Consider the following 17,206-nt stretch of genomic DNA (forward strand, 5'->3'; position numbering starts at 1 on the left):
TTAGGGTTAGAGTTTAAGGATAGTGCTAGGGATAGGGTAAGGGTTTGAGTTTAGGGATAGTGTTAGGGTTAGTGTTTACCAGTGCTAACTTCCAGCCGTGTGATAATGGCCAAGGGAAGCTGCAATGATGAATCTTTGACAGAAAACACATTCCTCTGAATTTTGCTCGCCTTTATGGCTTCTGAGGAGACTTCCAAAAGTTCATAGAAAAATGGAATTAAAATACAAGGCTATTTTGGTGCAAAACATTTTGAAATTCATGCATTTTTTAAAATATGCATTTCTCATGAACTTTCTGCAGAGCCTTCCTATATATGTTAGAATAGGCATCTACTTAATGCTCCATAAATTAAAAACACTTCCAACCAAATAGGCCACCAGCTTGAGATCTCTTCAACTTCTCCTGGAGAACCAATAAGTAACCCACCACCAGACAGGCTTGACAGATGGGTTGCATTCAGGCCCTGATTCTTCACCACCACCTCTTCATTTTCTCCTTTACTCAGTAACTGCAGTATTTTCCACTCTGCGCTCAGCCACATCTCACTTGTGGTGAATGCCGGCCAGCATGAAGCATGCAGACTGGTAGGGATTTGTGGGAGTCCCTCTGCCACCTCTGCGAAAACTTGTCTGGGCTAATCTGACGGTCTGCGGAATACTGCCAAGTGCCTCCCCACCCCCGATGCCCCCCCCTTGAGGCCAACTCCCCAGTGAGCCAGCAAGACTAGAACTTCCCCCACAAACAGCCATTTGAAATTTCTGCCCGAATACGTGAACACATAAAGGTCTTGTTGCATGCCCCTGGGTTTTTGTGGCTGGTAAGCATTATTTTTGTGGCAGTAGATAATTGCCTCTACAGGTTTTAATTTGCTTGACAGAATTTCTGAATTTGCCATTTCTCTTGCAATTTTCTCAAGATTGACTAGTAAAAACCTTTGCAGTTACTATCTCCCAGTTCATAGATCATTATTTGATACCGAGCGACCACTTTGTGCTGGGCGCTTTCTCAAGTTCTCTTATCCAGTCCTCATGACCACCCTCAACGTTAACTTCCCCACTGTGGGGAATTTGAGGAAATGAGAAACTCTCAGGGAGACTGATAAGAAAATTTATCCCATGTCACATAAACTGGCATGATAATGGTCCAAATCCCAGATCTCTTTTTTTTTTTTTTTGGAGAGATTTTCACTGTAGGGCGCGTGCGCTCACCAGACAGAGAGAGACATAGAGACAGAAAGCGAGAAATCACCCCCCAGGGGGGATGGTCACGCTGCAATCCCTTCTCCTCCATTCTCCTCTCGGGATCTTGGGCACGCACACACACGCGCCCGGCGTGAGTTTTAAGCCACCGGGTCCGGGACACGAACCGCGGTCGACTACGTGGGAGTCCAGCAACATAGCCATTACGCTAACTGCTGGTTCCCCCAGATCTCTTTTTTAAGGAAAAAAAATGCTTGTTCAAAGAAACAAGCTTTTGTTTTGAAGTTTTTGCCATAGGGTGTGTGCACTCACCAGGGAGACACTGAGACGTGAGTAGGAAAGTGAGAAGTTATCCCCTGGGGGGGGGGGGCATAGTTGAGCCTCAATCCCTTCTCCTCCGTTCTCCTGGGATCTTGTGCACACCACACTCATTCAGCTTGATTTTCAAGCACCGGGTCCAGGACTTGAATTGCAGTTGACCAAATGGGAGTCCAGCAATGTAACCGCTAAGCCAACCGCTGGCCCACAACTAAATTTTTATCCCATCATCCAAGCTGTGTGTGTGACAATTACAAGACTGTTTTCTTCAGGCAATCTCTCCTTTGCATTCTTAGTATTTAAATAGCCTTTAAGATATTGCTATGCCTAATCAAAGAGGCTAAACCACAGAGATTCTCTATCACTTCCCAGGTTAATCTTAGAGGATTTTTTACATCCTATAGTCCTCTCCAGTCTGATTATGTAATTGTGATTTTCAAAGCTATTCCTTGGTGGCAATACTGGTTTAAAAAACAAAACAAAACAATTCTGGTCATAAGATTTAAATCAGGGATAGTGAATACACAAAATATGCACCCATTTTCAAATGTGATCTTTTGAATATAAACAAAACAGATTCTTAAGACATTGCTCCCTTTGGTAATTTTGGTTCTTATCACCCCCCAGGGGGTATGGCCATGCCACAATCCCTCCTCCTCCATTATCCTCTAGGGATCTTGAACATGCACGCACACATGCCAGGTGTCAGTTTAAGCCACGGAATTCAGGACTCAAACTGTGGTTGACTACGTGGGAGTCCACCAACATAGCCATTATGTTAACTGCTGGTCCCTATTTTTATTCTTTTTAAAAAGTTTGCTATAGGGCATGCACACTCACCAGAGAGAAAGCAAGTAAGCTGCCAGGTCCAAGCCTTGAATCACGGTGCGCCATGTGGAAGTTCAGCAACCCGACCACCACACTAGCTGCTAGCCCCAATGTTTTTCAATTTAGAATTAAAATGCTGAGTTTTCCTTTACCTTTATTATTATTATTTTTTTTTGTAATTTACTTATTTCTTCTGAGATAAAAAGGCATCCCCAACAGGGTTTCCATGCTGGGATTCACCCCCAGTTTCAGCCAGTCTCAATCACAGGCACACACACTTGGTGGGTATAGAGTAACCTTGGGACTAGAGCCTGTGACCTTCCCATGTGGTTCTAGTCCCACAGAGCTTTGCATTACCGCTGTGCCAGGCTAGTCCACTCTTTTGCCTCTTATTTTCTTTATGCGTGTAACTTGTAGCAAAAAAAAAAAAAACCCTCTAACAACTTCAGAGCACAGTTAAGAAACCACAGTAGTTTGCAGGCCACTAATTCTGCTACAGATGAAAGCATTCAATTATCTCCATAAAATTCAATTTCTTAGAAAATGTGTTTGTGATTGACTAAGTAAGTTTTTAAAATGTGATACTACATGCTATTATTCAAGATCTTGATTTAAAAGTTGGTATGGAGTAGCTTGTGGTTCTTGGGTAAAACAAAGCCACTAATCTGTTTTTTCAATATAAAAGGTCACCCAGACATCCCTATAAAATACTTTTATTCCAGATGGTAAACTAGGCTTCATTTACTTATTTTTAACCAGTGCAGTCCAAATATACTTTTAAATCATAATCAACCATTTAAATGTAGGTCATCATTTGTATTTAAACTGTTATTTACAGATCACTTATATTTGAAGTAATTTGATCAAATACTGCCAATAACAAGTCAATGTCTTGGGTCATTGGAAGTCATGATGCATTTTTTGCATAGAAAAATATGTCATGATTTTTCTGACTACCCAATAGTTTAGAGATAGGATTGCTTATAAAAAAAATATCTTGGTTAGCAGGATTTCAAATCGGAGTAAATGAATTTTCAGCTTAAGTTCAAGGTGGGGTGGTTCCAATGGAGACCTACTATTGGGCAGTGGTCAAGATCTCTGATTTGATACTTACCAGGAAAATCCAGACATAAAACTCTGCCAACATGTAGGGGGATTAACACTGTTTAGCTGTGAGCAAAAAAAAAATATATTTCAGGCCTAGCCATGGTGGTGCAGGCAGCTAGGCACTGCTGTGCAATACGAGAGACATATAGGAAGGTCCAGAGTTTGGATCCCCAGGTGAGTTGAACACTCTGGAAGCACTCGTGGATGCACCTGTTACTGGGGGATGGGAGGAGGATAGCCACATGGCAAGATCCTGTTGGGGGATCTCTCTCTTTCATGGAAAATATAAACTTAAAAAAACTGTCACTTATCCATATACACACGTACACAGGACACTGGTGTAACATGCAGCAGCTCCCCTATTCCCAAATGATGCAGCCCACCCTGTCTGGGTTATGGTATGTTCACAACCAATGCACCAGACTGACAGTGAAATCTCACTGTAGATTATGAAATCCAAACTATACAGACAGCTACCTATGGTTTTTACCTCTTTGCTATCTTGGTCCTATCATTAATATGGGTTTAACAGACACTACTCAGCTGTGGTTGTCAATTTCCTGCTCACCATATGCAATGGTAGCTCAGTACTGTCTAGTTTTCATGCACAAACTCACCAATAAGAATTCTGTTCCAAGACCTCATTTTAGCCTGCTTAAGTCCTCTCCATCTCTCCAAATCAAATGCATCCTTGAACACTGTATTTTGTCCATCATCTGAACCATTCTTTAGGAGCACATTTTTCCTCTGGGATCACATACATCTCTTTTCTAAACTACTTCAAAAGTTAATCTTACTACCACCCAACTTTAAAAAAGGTGTGGAGGGAGCCAGAAAAACTACTGAAAATAAATTGCGGGAACTGGTGAATTCCTCTGTCAAAGTCGCTCAGTCTATAACCAGTAAGGACATGTGGCTTGCACTAGGGCACAGTAACACATTCTATTCTCTCGTAGCTTTCTCAAGAGCATGCTGAGTCTAAGGCTGACTTATTACTGAACTTGATTCAATATTATCGCCTTCTATTAACGTGGCTGGTATCATAAGGCTTACTAGCATGACATTTGTTTTACATAATCATCAGTTAAAATAATTCTACAAATATCTCTGTATCCATTGCAGAAGACAGTTTTTGTTATGAAACTGGCTTTGTTTCTGTTGGATTCTTACATTTGAGAACTTCTTTCAGGTTGGCATTGTGTATTTCGATAAAAAAGAATGCATCTGGGGAACCAGCAGTTAACGTAATGGCTATGTCGCTGGACTCCCACGTAGTAGACCGCGGCTCGTGTCCCGGACCCGGTGGCTTAAAATTCACGCCGGGCGCATGTGCGTGCGTGCCCAAGATCCCGAGAGGAGAATGGAGGAGAAGGGATTGCGGCGTGACCATCCCCCCTGGGGGGTGATTTCTCGCTTTCTGTCTCTATGTCTCTCTCTGTCTGGCAAGCGCACGCACCTTACAGTGAAAATCTCTCCAAAAAAAAAAAAAAATTGCTAAAAAAAAAGAATGTATCTGTCAAAATGGATAACTGCCTGGCATAATACAGGGGTCCCCAACTCCTGGGTCATGGACCAATCCGTGGTCTGTTAAGAACCAGGCCACATAGCAGGGTGTGAGCAGCAGGCAGATGAGCAAAGCTTCATCTTTATTTACAGCTGCTCCCCACTGCTCACATTACCACCTGAGCTCCACCACCTGTCAGGTCAGTAGCAGCATCAGATTCTCATAGGACTGAAAACCCTATCATGAACTGTGTATGGGAGGGATCTAGGCTGTGTGCCTTTATGAGAATCTAATGCCTGATGATCTGAGGTGAAGCGGAGGTGGTGATGTTAGTACCGGGGAGCAGTTGCAAATACTGCCATTATGATGAGTAGTATGATTACTTCATTATATATTACAATGTAATAATAGAAATACAGCACACAGTAAGTGTAATGCATTTGAATCATCTTGAAACCATCCCCCTCCCCCTGTCCTACGGAAAAATTGTCTTTCCTGGTATCAAAACGGTTACAGACTGCTTGTGTAATACACGTTCTTGCATAATGAACGAACAGCTTTACCCTAGCTCTTGGACATATCCTGTGCTCAGAATGAATGCATGGGATTACATCAACTTGACATAATGTGCCTGCTTCCTGCACTATGGGGCTTTCAAATTTTGAATTAAAGGGAAGAAAAAGAGTATGCCAAGTATGAGGAGAGCCCATAGACCTTAACATTTCCCTACTCTTCACTTGATGACTATGTGGAATCACAGACATTAGGGCCACTATAAACAGCTCCTGGTGCAGATAACCATTGTCATAACAGCAGTCATTCAGTAGAAGTGTTCCCAGGGTGAGGCGACAATCAAGGATTTTCCGCAGTCATTGGTCAATTGAAGGGATGCTACAGTTCAACACACAAGGTTCCTTCTGGACTCATACAGCTGTCTGATGGTGTCTTCAACAAGTTCATGGAAAGTGTGTATTATGAAAGAAAGAAGTGTGTATGGATTCCAAAATTTCACACCAAAATAAGCTTTGTATTTTTCCACCAATTTTTTGAAGCCCCCTCATATGCTGTAGCAGTGTAAACGTTTACATTTTTTTCCAACGAAACAACTGATGAAACTATGCTAGTTTTTGGGCTGTTCAGTGCCAACTAGGGTAGTACCCTGCTGCTTCTGAGGCATGTTTCGTCCTAACACATGTTGCTTTACCGTGACCTAACGCCAGCAGTCTGCTCACCAGGAAAAAAAAGACTGATCCACACAACTGGGCTCTTACAAGGTAAAGTCCGACTCACCTAAAACATTTCTCAAGTTTTACAATTTTTCATAACAATGACCTAACTACTTAAGAGATTATGTCTTACCTGGTATATTTCAAATATGCCTTTAAAAAATAATATTTGTTCAACCCAGCGGGTGGTGTAGTGGCTAAGGCAATGACTTCCACATGGTTGACCATGGTTTGGGTCCTGGACCTTGCAGGCTTAAAAATCACACGTGGCATATGTGCATGTGTGTCCCACATCCCAAGAGAATGGAGAATGGATTGTGGCATAGCCAATCCCCCAGGGAGTGATTTCTCACTTTCTCCTCTCTGGCAAGCGTATACACCCTATGGTGCAAAACCTAAAGAAAGAAAAAAAAAAAAAGAAAGTGTTTTTGTTAACCGTATACTTTGAGAGTACCCTTGAGTTTCACCTTTTGTTTTTGTTTACAGCATAGAAATCCAGGATTAGGTCACACATGTGACAGAGGTGAGCTCTGAAGTGCACAAACTAGCACTGTGCCTGCAGTGTATAGTCTCTGTGTATGTGTGAGGTCATTACACAGGGCCTACTACCTGCCAATGGGGTGGGTAGTCTTTTTTATATGACATCAACTTAAAAAAAAATAAAAAGATGTACTCTTAAGATCATACTTCCTTATATGAAACATGTACAACGAACATTTTTGTTTCCATGTAGTTTAGGGAATGGATACCAAAATGTAATCCCCTTTAACAAAGATTAAATCAAAACCTATTAGACAATTAAAAACTAGTCCCATAATAACATAGTAAACAAGTCAAATGGCTTTTTTTTTAATGCTAGGAAAGTTGTCCACCTTTCAATGGTGACAGTTAACACAGGTAGAGAGCAAACAAGGTAAAAAGTGAAAGCACATACAGATGCACACAAATATATATAAAAATTGACCAGAAATCACAGGACACTTAAGCAATGTTTTCTTAAGCAGAACTATTTTTTTGTACTTTAAATAGACTAAAATATTTGGTGTGGGTGGGGAGAGGAAATCAGTATTTCACAATTTTAACTTGAAAACCAGCTGTAATAAAGCCTCAGTTCGGTGTTTAATAATTAAAAAATAAAAAACAAACAGGAACCACATCATACTTTCGACGATCATAGGATGAAAGGTTACAAAGAACACATTTAATATCTCCATCACAGTGCGCAAAGGATGCAGCCACTGAGGACTACCAGAGGGGAACGGGAGGCATCTGCATCCATCATATTGCATTACAAAGTTAATGCCATGTTAGAAAAAGCCCACCTTACGTGTTTGTGTTCTAGCTGGTAAGCACCTTGGGAGGAGGTGGTGCTTAGAAACAGGGCAGCCGCTCTGCAGCAGGACACCCAGTCCTTTACCTGCCATTGGCTGATGTATTTAATAATTTCAATATGACATTCATCAGAAAGACATGTAATAATACCACATTCTGGCTTCTTGAGCAGGACAGACTGGGAAATGGAGAAGGGGCCAGAACATCACAAAGGCTGTATTTTCCCTCCCAAGAAAAGAGATCTGAAACCACTGTTTTATTTTACTGTGAACATTTACATTTTGGGTTGTATTTAACCTAAAGACACATGATCTGTACTTACATATCCTCACCCGTTCTGAAGAACTCAGCTATCTAGTTGCCTCTTCGGTACCACCAGTTACCTTGGTATGCTGGATCAGTCTGTCAGTCTCACCTCCATGTTAGTGCCTCTGCTTGGTGTAAGTCTCATGTTCCATCCACAGGGACTGGATGCCATATATCCCAGTAAGTACCGAAAATGGTGACACCCAGAAGGCTGCTGAACTTCACTGCAACTACTACAATGTGAGGGAGTGAGGGTTAGTCACAAGGGCACCTAAGGTGGCCAATTCCCCCTGGGTGAGTCTTGCTTGAGTTCAGAATGAGAAGTGTGCTTCAAGGGAACCCCTCAGTCTGAAGCACACAGGGTAGTTGTCACCCTAAGGACACCACTCATCTACCGCCAGTATCCCTAGAGAAAAGATGAAAACTTTCAGCAGCAAAAAGCCTCATTTAAGGGCATCAGCACCCCCAAATATTCTTAGGTCACTTGCTCATGGCTAGTTCCTCTAAATTTGCTACAAGGCAGGAAATCCAGCAATACTTACAGTGTCACTTAAGAAGAGTTGCTAGTAATCAATCAGATTAGTGGGCAGTACATAAAAATTCATTCTTGAATCATGTTTTTCAGATAAATCTTCTGAAGGTTTTACTGGCTTTGTCCAGTTACATGGTATTTTACCGTACCTTAAGATTTTGAGAGCCAAATGAAGAATCCAGTTTTGAATGTCTTTTCATATTCTTTTTTTAGGTGAGAAACATTCTCTGCCAACTATTTCCCACATTTTTGCTTCATATATGAAAAAGACTGCCAACTGAAGATATCTCCCTCAAATTTCGAAGGCCCAGAATTCTGTTACTTTTAACTCTGCTCCACAAGTCTGGTCTTGGGAAAAGATGGTAAGAAAGAATATTCTTTTTATTCGTTTTAATTTTTGTCTACAATGTTGTGATCTAGTTCAACAATTATAGAAATATTTTCTTCTTAATCTCTACAGTTTTTTTTTTGCTTTATACTCTCATATAAAAATCTTGTGTCATAGCTTCATTATCTTAATAAAAAGATACAAATATTTATGCCTTAAAAGTCAGAGTCAAATAAAAGCAAACATGAAGATTGAGGTAAAGGCTAACAAATGACTAATTTAGGCTCTTTTGTCAAGAAAGGTTTTTAAAAAATTAAACTCTACGCATTGTTACTTATTTGTTATATATGTGGTAATTATTTTTCCTCATTTAATGTGTGTGTGTATTGTTTGCAAAAACCAGCATTCTTAAAGCAGGGACATACATTCACCTGAAAAGGACACTATTCCTTCTCATTAAGTTGTTTTTCAGGTTGAAGAGTCCAAGAATGAGAACACTAAGTGGCAAACATACTTTCTTTGGGGCTTACTGAGGAAAGAAAAACCTTACTGGAAGAACAGACTTTCGTTAAGCCTTCTTTTCCAACAGACAAATGCGGAGAACCAACTTTACACTACAGCACCACAAAGGGCAGAACTTAGTATGGTCAGTTACCTAGTGACTAACACTGTAAAATAACTGGAAACTTTAAAGCCACAGGGAGAAAGGGGAACAGCTGATTGTGAAATGGAAAGTGCATAAAGCACTTAAATATTCTTTTATCATTCTAAAATTTCACTATTGTTCTTAAATTATCATGGATTTCATTATCTAATAAGTTCTCATCTTTTATTAAAAAGTAAGAAGTAAATTTCTATCCCCAACCTAAAAAAGTAAACTGGAAATTTTGGAAAAGGGCTCTTAATTTTTTAATAAAGTGGGAGAGAGTTATTTTTCCTGAAAATTTTTGAAGAAAAATCTAAAAGCCTCTGTGTGGAGTTAATGAATCTTTCCCAACCGCATCATCAGTGGTATTTTCCCAAGAGACCCTTCCATCTCAAGCAATGATGAAATGTAGGGTCCATTACAGATCTCACGGCAGCAATCCAACTCTGATACTACAGTTAGCTTAGGTTATTATGCTCTGGCCAAATTCCCTTTAGGCCATGGATGGCCCAAAGAACCTTGGGAAATCTATTCTGTTGGGCACAGCAAAGCAAGTCAGATCTCAACCACTTTTAGGCTATAGAGAGAGAGAAAAGAAAATGTGGCCATATAGTGGTATTTCCCAGGGTATCTTAAGCAGCAATCTTAACACCAGTGGGGAAGTAACAAAGGGGAGAACAATCTAATACACATAATTTTTTTAAAATGTTAGTCCTGAATTACTAGGTTCCAGGGACCACAGGATGAACAATAATTTAGCAAAGGGTATACGGTAGATCTTGATTTGATTTGAATTTCTGTTATGATTCTTAAGTTGTCAAGCTGCCTAAAAATGATATACTAATGGAACTGTCAAATTAGGACTGTGGCAGAATTTTTAAAAAAAATTACTCTGAGAGTCAGTTGATGAAAGGGAAGTATCTATAAGCAAATTTAGAAGTTCTTATTGAGATCTGAGATCGAATGACAAAAGCCTTCAACACTGTTAAAATGACCCCAATGGTTAGTTTTTTTTCTGAGTGTATATGTATATATGAATTCATACACACAAATTATTCTACTAAGACGACTGAGGCAGTTCTGCTATATATAAAGTTAGCTATAATATCCAAGATAAAACAGTCCCTACTCAAGAAGTTACATGAACACACAAGACAAACTCTTATCATAAAGGCTAGCATGAGGCTATCTAATATAGCTCATATTTCCTGATTGTGAGGCTCAAAACACAAGAATTCTACTCCAAAGAGATAATCTGCCCCTCCATCCCCTTACACAAAAGGTAGTCCGAACAACCATTCATGAAAACTTGGAAGATATAAAAGGAACTCACTAGCAGAATTTTGACTACCTCGAGACCACACACAATCATTATTCCCGAATGTATTAAATACAACAATCCGCTATGCCCCAAGATGAAAGTACAGCTGCTTTTACAGAGAAAACACTGGCTGCAACTGCCAGAGAAGTTTATAACCTTAAACAATTTAAAATAGAGTCTGACAATTTATACTACTGGTCAGTCACAAAGACATTTTGCTAGACAGAATTTGAGTCATTTGTGAGACGTGAGTGACCAATTTGAACACTATGAATATTAACGGTGAAGAAATTAGGGCTCTGGGTATGAAGAGCACCTCCTTTTTGGTTAACTGAGAAGTTCAAAGGGGAGAAGTATTCTCATACATTATGCAGAGAAAACATGGTTGGCAGGGGAGGGCAACCCACAGGTACCACTTAGACACATGTTGTCAGAAAGGAGGAAGGATAAAACCTAGTTGGTGTTATAAAGGCTTTAGCACAGTAACACACATGAAGGACTAAAGATGGGCAATAGTCTGATATGTCTAAACTTCCATGCTTAAGTCAGAGTGCGAGAAAACCATTTGTTGTTCACGTCCACAGATTGCTGAGTTCTATCAAGAGACTCTAAAGGGATGGGATGGAGGGGGCAAACTGGGACGCAGGAATGTTCAGCTTTCTAAGCAGAAACTGTCTATTATAAATAGTGAAGATTGTACTGTGTTACTTTATATCCCACTATCAACTCTTGTCCTCAGACCAGGAGGTTGCCTAATAACGAATAAATGTTCCGACTACTTAGTCATTAAAAAAAAATCCCCCACTGATCTTAAGGATATAAATGGACAGCTTTTGGAAGAGGTAGAGAATCCAACTGGATATATATTCTCTTTTATCTGATTTCAACTAGCAGGAAAGTAGAATGATTGTTTTTCACCTTTGGAGACTTAGTCCTCATGAAACTGAAAATAAAGGCACAAATAAAGTGAAATTAAATTATTTTAACAAAGGAGAATCTGATAAAGCAGAATGATATGGTTTAAGGTAAAAATATGACTAGACAGTAAACAATCTGTAAATATATACTTAGGATAAGAATACTTAGCTTTCTAGAAAAATCAGGTAGATTTCCTTCTGGCAAAGTGGCAGATCCTAAGACAGAAAGTCATCCCCCAAGTGTGAGCATAGCTTGAGGGTCAGGACCATATGCCGGTCATCATTTTATTACTGAAGATCAATCACAGTGGCTGGGTAAACAATAGGCATCAGTTAACGTTCATCAACTGAACGTCTACCGTAATGGGTAATCCATGTAACTGGTGTAGTTTAAACCTAATCAGGAAAGCTTCTTTAAAGTAGGATGAAAAAAAGCACAATCAGTGTTGTTTCAAAAGGCTGGCTGAGATCCAGTTATATTTTCAAATCTTAACCTGTAATTACAAAGACTTTTTGAACTTTCATTTTTTTAAAGCAATGAAAACTTTTTTCCCCAAAATAACAAATTTTTCTGTAGAACTCCAACAGAGCAAAAAACTAACACTGCTTCTGGTTAGACCTAGGTCAGTGGGAACTTCACAGCCTCTGCCCCTCAAACCAGTTCCAAGGGGTCTTGTCGAATCCACTGGGAAAACCATCAATCATCCTAGAAACGTGATAGGAAAGATGATCATGCAGTTCTTTCGCCTTTAAACTGAGGAAATTGCCAGTACTGTGGAAGATACCTTCTACATAGTGTTGCTAAATTTAAATGAAGACAAAATTCAAAGAGCCCTATCACTTAGAAGAAGGAAGACCACTCCTATAAGAAAGAGAGGGGAATTAACAAAAATTGGGCCACGGTAGAGAAAACATAATGCAAAGAAACCCCTCAACTATGTCATTAAAAATAAAATGTGATCATTAAACATATTCGCATGAATGAAATCACTGCCATGATGAAGTCCAATGTTCAACAGGTATAACTGCTCAATACAACAAGTGTTTTCAGAGTCAAGTCCTAGTTCACACTGTACAGAAAAACCCACCAGAATTGTAGAGATATTCTCCACTGTGGAAATGCCACTCAGCACTGCTTCACTTAACACATCAATGTGCAACTGCTAGGACTTTCTACCACTCTCACAGCTGTTCTCTGCCCCAGAACTGTTCCCTAACATTACTGAAAGCTTTTGAGTTAAAAACTTCTTAGAAGGGCTGAGGGTCTACTGATTATCTCCAGCAGGCTTGATAGTGGTGACAACTGGAACATTTATGTTAAGCACAACATGGGCAGTGGAAATCATAATTAGTGGGCAGCAGGGAGTCTATGAGCAAGTAGCTGGTCACTACAATGGTGAAAATTTGCATAAGCAAGAGATGTTAAATTAAGTGGTATTGATCTGATGCAAATAAAAATTTTGCAGCAAAGCTTTCAGGAAGAAGATATATTAGTGAGACGGACAGGAAGCAGTCTATCACAAAATAAGGCCACCTTCAACATATTATAAACTGTAGAATCATTCTGATCTTCAAGTGTGGGTTTGTATAGAGGTTTCTGTATAAAGCATTAATACCTAATGATGAGTTTCCTTTAGCATGAGCCTTTGTCTTTGATGCTTCTCTGTTCTCTTCGTCAGGAATGCTGATCGATCTCCCCAGTTCGTCACATGGCTTGCTCCTTCTATATCAGGTGTTGTTAGTTCAAGCATCACTTTCTTAGAGAGACCTTCCTCTATGTCCTACCTAAAGCATCTCATCTGTTATTCTCTAGCACAGTACCCTGTTTATTTCCTTCACAGACAAGATACAAAGGCAGGGACCATAGCTGTCTTGTTCACCTTTACCAAAGGCTAAGAAAGTTCCTGTCACATAACAGGTGAACAATAAATATTTATCGAATGAATAAAAAATTACTATACCAAATTTACAAGAACACATACATATACACACAAATATAAGAAAATGGGGAGTATTCAATAGAAAACAACCAAATGCTAAAGGTATTGAAAATGAAACCTGTAGACACAGGGGAATATGGTTTCAAAGAACAAGTACCAAAGGTATCTATCTTCAAAAGTATGAAAATTTACGAAATGGGGTCAGGTTATTTTCCATTTCTACTGAAATGCAAACACGAGGAAATGTTTAAAACTCGATGAGTCAACATCAGACATAATTATTACTTGCTGCAGAATGGACTACCAATGGCGCTTCTGGCATCTCCTCAGTGCAGAGCATAAAATACGGTCGACCACATACTCAGGGTTAGCTAATAACAGCTCAGACTGCGTTACTGTAAGCTAAAAAAACTTGCTGTATGACTTCTCCCCCAATTTTTAAAATTCTGAATTCACAATTATGTAAAATAACATTCAATTTATAAATTGAATACAACATAGTTTAAAAAGAGATGGCCCTTGTCTGCTGATCATACCTCAGCATCACTTGTCCAGTTGTTCTGCAGAAGCAAGTACAATTACAAAAGGTCCATTTCATAGTAATCTGGAAACTAAATCAAATGAAACTACGCAAATCAAAGAGCAGAAAGAGTGCTGTTGAAATATTTTAAAATACCTTTTAAAAAAGGGTACTTATAGTTAAAGACTGGCTTTTAAAAAAAGGATAAATATACCAAAGGAACTCTAGCATATCCCTGAAAATAATCATACTGCCACCTACGCATTTTTAAATGAGGTGGAAAGATAAATCCATAGACTGCTAGGTTACACATGTCAGTTATTCTTTGATGAAATTGCTTGTAGGACAGGGAGACATACTCTAGATGAACATTTACTGCACCCCAGAATTACCTGGTGCCAGTAGTTAACAGTGCAACTAGTACCGGCAATGACGTACTACGCTGTTTTGGTATCAGGACAAAAGTGGGGACAGAACAAAGAGGCATGGAAAGATTTTCATTATGGTCTCCTTATAATGAGATTTAGCAGTAAATCAACAAACACAAAAAGAAGGACTGTTTAAATCCCACTGAACACATTAAGGTCAAGGATTTCAAAAGTTAATCCACTTTTCTTCCCCCAAGAGTTTATTTTTGGTAAAAGGCAGAAAAATTAGTTTTTCTACAAGGAAAATCTGCTTCTAAATGATAATTTGAAAATCTTAATATATATATTATATATTAAAAAAGACACAAAAATAATAAAGTGGGAAAGCAGATTAGGTACTATAACTTTATAAAGGCTTGCCTAGATCAAGAAGCAGCGCGCGCACACACACACCTCATTTATGCAAACTAAAAATGTATATAAACAGCACAATACTGTGGTACTGGATCATGATACATTACCTGTACACGTAACTACTACGTTATTAATAAACCTTTGGGACACTCAAGTTTTATGCCCAACAAGACATCATTAAGTCTTTAAAATCTTCTCATCCTCCTTTATGGGAGGATACTTCTAGACACTAATTTTCCCATCTAATATTCAAATATAGGAAACAGATTCCACAAGGTGCTTTAATTGATGAGACTGCAAGTGCTGTTTTCTCTCTTGATTTTTGGATAGTCAACAGTCCATGGGGATCACACACAAATACTATGACAGGAGAGTTGTTACATTAAGTCTTTTGAAGGGACTTGATTGGTGATGAAGCTTTATGACATGCTCGAGCAACGCACTGAAGGGGATCCCATCTGAGTTAATACTTTGTCCAACCATTGTAGAGGTCCATTCAGGTGAAGTTCAATCCAACAAGGGGTACTGGTTACTGTCTGCCTTCTGTTTAAAACAAAACAAGAAGAAAAAAAAAACTATGAAATTAAAGGACAACATAGTTATGTTTAGGTAGATACATTAAGAATTTAGAGAAATTAAAAGGTAGTATATACTAAAATTTAATTTCTTTTAGACAATTGTTAATTTTGAAGATCTGATTATTATTTTGAAAAGTGGTTGGTTGACCCAAGGGTAAAAAAGTTTTTAAGCCCCTCCCCAACCAAGAGATTTACAAAGTCCTTTTTTCCCCCTAAACTAAAATTAGTAAGGTGACCTTATTATTTACCAGCATCCAGAAAGGGATACCTTTGAGAGAGAATATAGGTGCTATTATGAGGCCACGGAGAGATACAAGTCATGAATGTCCCAAGTAACTAAGACATACGGTCACCACAATTATTAAATTAACCAAAGAATATATGAAACTAAATCTAAATGGCATAGGGTTCGAATTTAAAGCATACCAAAACAAAACAGAATTTTCACTAAAGCTAAATTCTTGCCATTGAATGTTAAGAAGCTGGAATTCAACTTTCCCGGGGAAAGGCAACCAACATCTCTTTCAGCAGTATTAGTCTGGCTTTTAATAAGCACTTCTAGGATTTCCATTAATTCTCTAGGAAGCACAAATTACTCACTGACATCTGTATTTTCCATACATTGATTTTAGTTCTGTCTTACATAGGACAAGTCAACAAATCTGTTTGCTTCTTTAACATGGGAACCCTTTACATGTGACAAAAGCCCATTATCAAGTCTTCATCACTAAGAGACAAATGCCCAGTATAATTTAAAACTGTTATTTCCAAAAAAGTGATTTTCTGTAGCAGATGGTTATCAGTGCCTGGCTGTATGCTTTAGATTTTTTTGGTGTGCTCTTGCCAACTTCTAATTGTAGGTATGCGAATATTTGTGCCTGAGGATTTCTCCGCTATTCCCTAGAGTACTGCAGGCTATAAGTGCTGGGGGCCAGCAGGTGGGTGGTGGCTAAAGTACCAGCCTCCCACATGGCTTGAGGCTTGAGAATAACTGAGAGGAGAATGGAGAAGGGATTGCTCTGATCATCCCCCCCAGGGGGTAATTTCTCACTTTCTCACTTTCTCTCTCTCTTGTGAGCACACACACCCTATGGCAAACCTTCCCCCCACTAAAAAAAAAGAATGAACAAATAAATGAATGCCTGGAAATTAACAGACCTAGGAGCAACTCTCAACCAAGGACATAGAAACTGATATTTAAATGTCAAATTTCCTTTCCTCCTGGATGGAATAATTCTGTATGATATTTATAGTTTCCCTGAGTTTCCCTGAGGGTATAAACTCCAGTGCCCCCAACATCTTTGGTAGAAGGCTGGTACTGGCTGCCTTCCCTCCCCTTCAGGGATAATTCTTAAGCCAGGTCACCAAAGGGGAGTAAGTTTAAGAAGGCCACCCCTACACAGGAAGCCTCACTTTCTCTCTCTCTTGTGAGCACACACACCCTATGGCAAACCTTCCCCCCACTAAAAAAAAAGAATGAACAAATAAATGAATGCCTGGAAATTAACAGACCTAGGAGCAACTCTCAACCAAGGACATAGAAACTGATATTTAAATGTCAAATTTCCTTTCCTCCTGGATGGAATAATTCTGTATGATATTTATAGTTTCCCTGAGTTTCCCTGAGGGTATAAACTCCAGTGCCCCCAACATCTTTGGTAGAAGGCTGGTACTGGCTGCCTTCCCTCCCCTTCAGGGATAATTCTTAAGCCAGGTCACCAAAGGGGAGTAAGTTTAAGAAGGCCACCCCTACACAGGAAGCACTATCCATCCCCCTACCTTGTTTATTTAGTCCAGTACTGATTCATTTAGCTCCGATAT

The 17,206-nt window shown here is 39.3% G+C and overlaps 1 protein-coding gene and 1 long non-coding RNA gene across 9 annotated transcripts in view; one reads left to right on the forward strand and one right to left on the reverse strand.

Moving 5' to 3' along the window:
- LOC102500247 (uncharacterized) overlaps positions 1-17,206 on the forward strand; it is a 91,381-nt gene that overhangs the window by 60,371 nt on the left and 13,804 nt on the right. For 3 of the 6 annotated variants that reach the window (XR_001370083.2, XR_001370082.2, XR_001370084.2), the window contains one exon: positions 8,567-8,632. This is a non-coding gene — a long non-coding RNA (uncharacterized LOC102500247). Of the gene's footprint in view, positions 1-8,566; positions 8,716-9,153; positions 9,220-17,206 lie in introns of those variants that run through there. The other 3 variants (XR_333966.3, XR_001370086.2, XR_001370085.2) reach the window with 3 other exon arrangements.
- The window catches only part of SMAD2 (SMAD family member 2), a 105,011-nt gene continuing 94,805 nt past the window's right edge, over positions 7,001-17,206 (reverse strand). For all 3 annotated transcript variants that reach the window (XM_006144438.3, XM_014586242.2, XM_006144437.3), the window contains one exon: positions 7,001-15,350. In XM_006144438.3, coding sequence (XP_006144500.1) covers positions 15,227-15,350 — 124 coding nt within the window. In that variant the 3' untranslated portion in view covers positions 7,001-15,226. The remainder of the gene's footprint in view (positions 15,351-17,206) is intronic.

This window comes from Tupaia chinensis, unplaced genomic scaffold (genome assembly GCF_000334495.1).
Source record: "Tupaia chinensis unplaced genomic scaffold, TupChi_1.0 Scaffold000119_2, whole genome shotgun sequence".
NCBI lineage: Eukaryota > Metazoa > Chordata > Mammalia > Scandentia > Tupaiidae > Tupaia > Tupaia belangeri.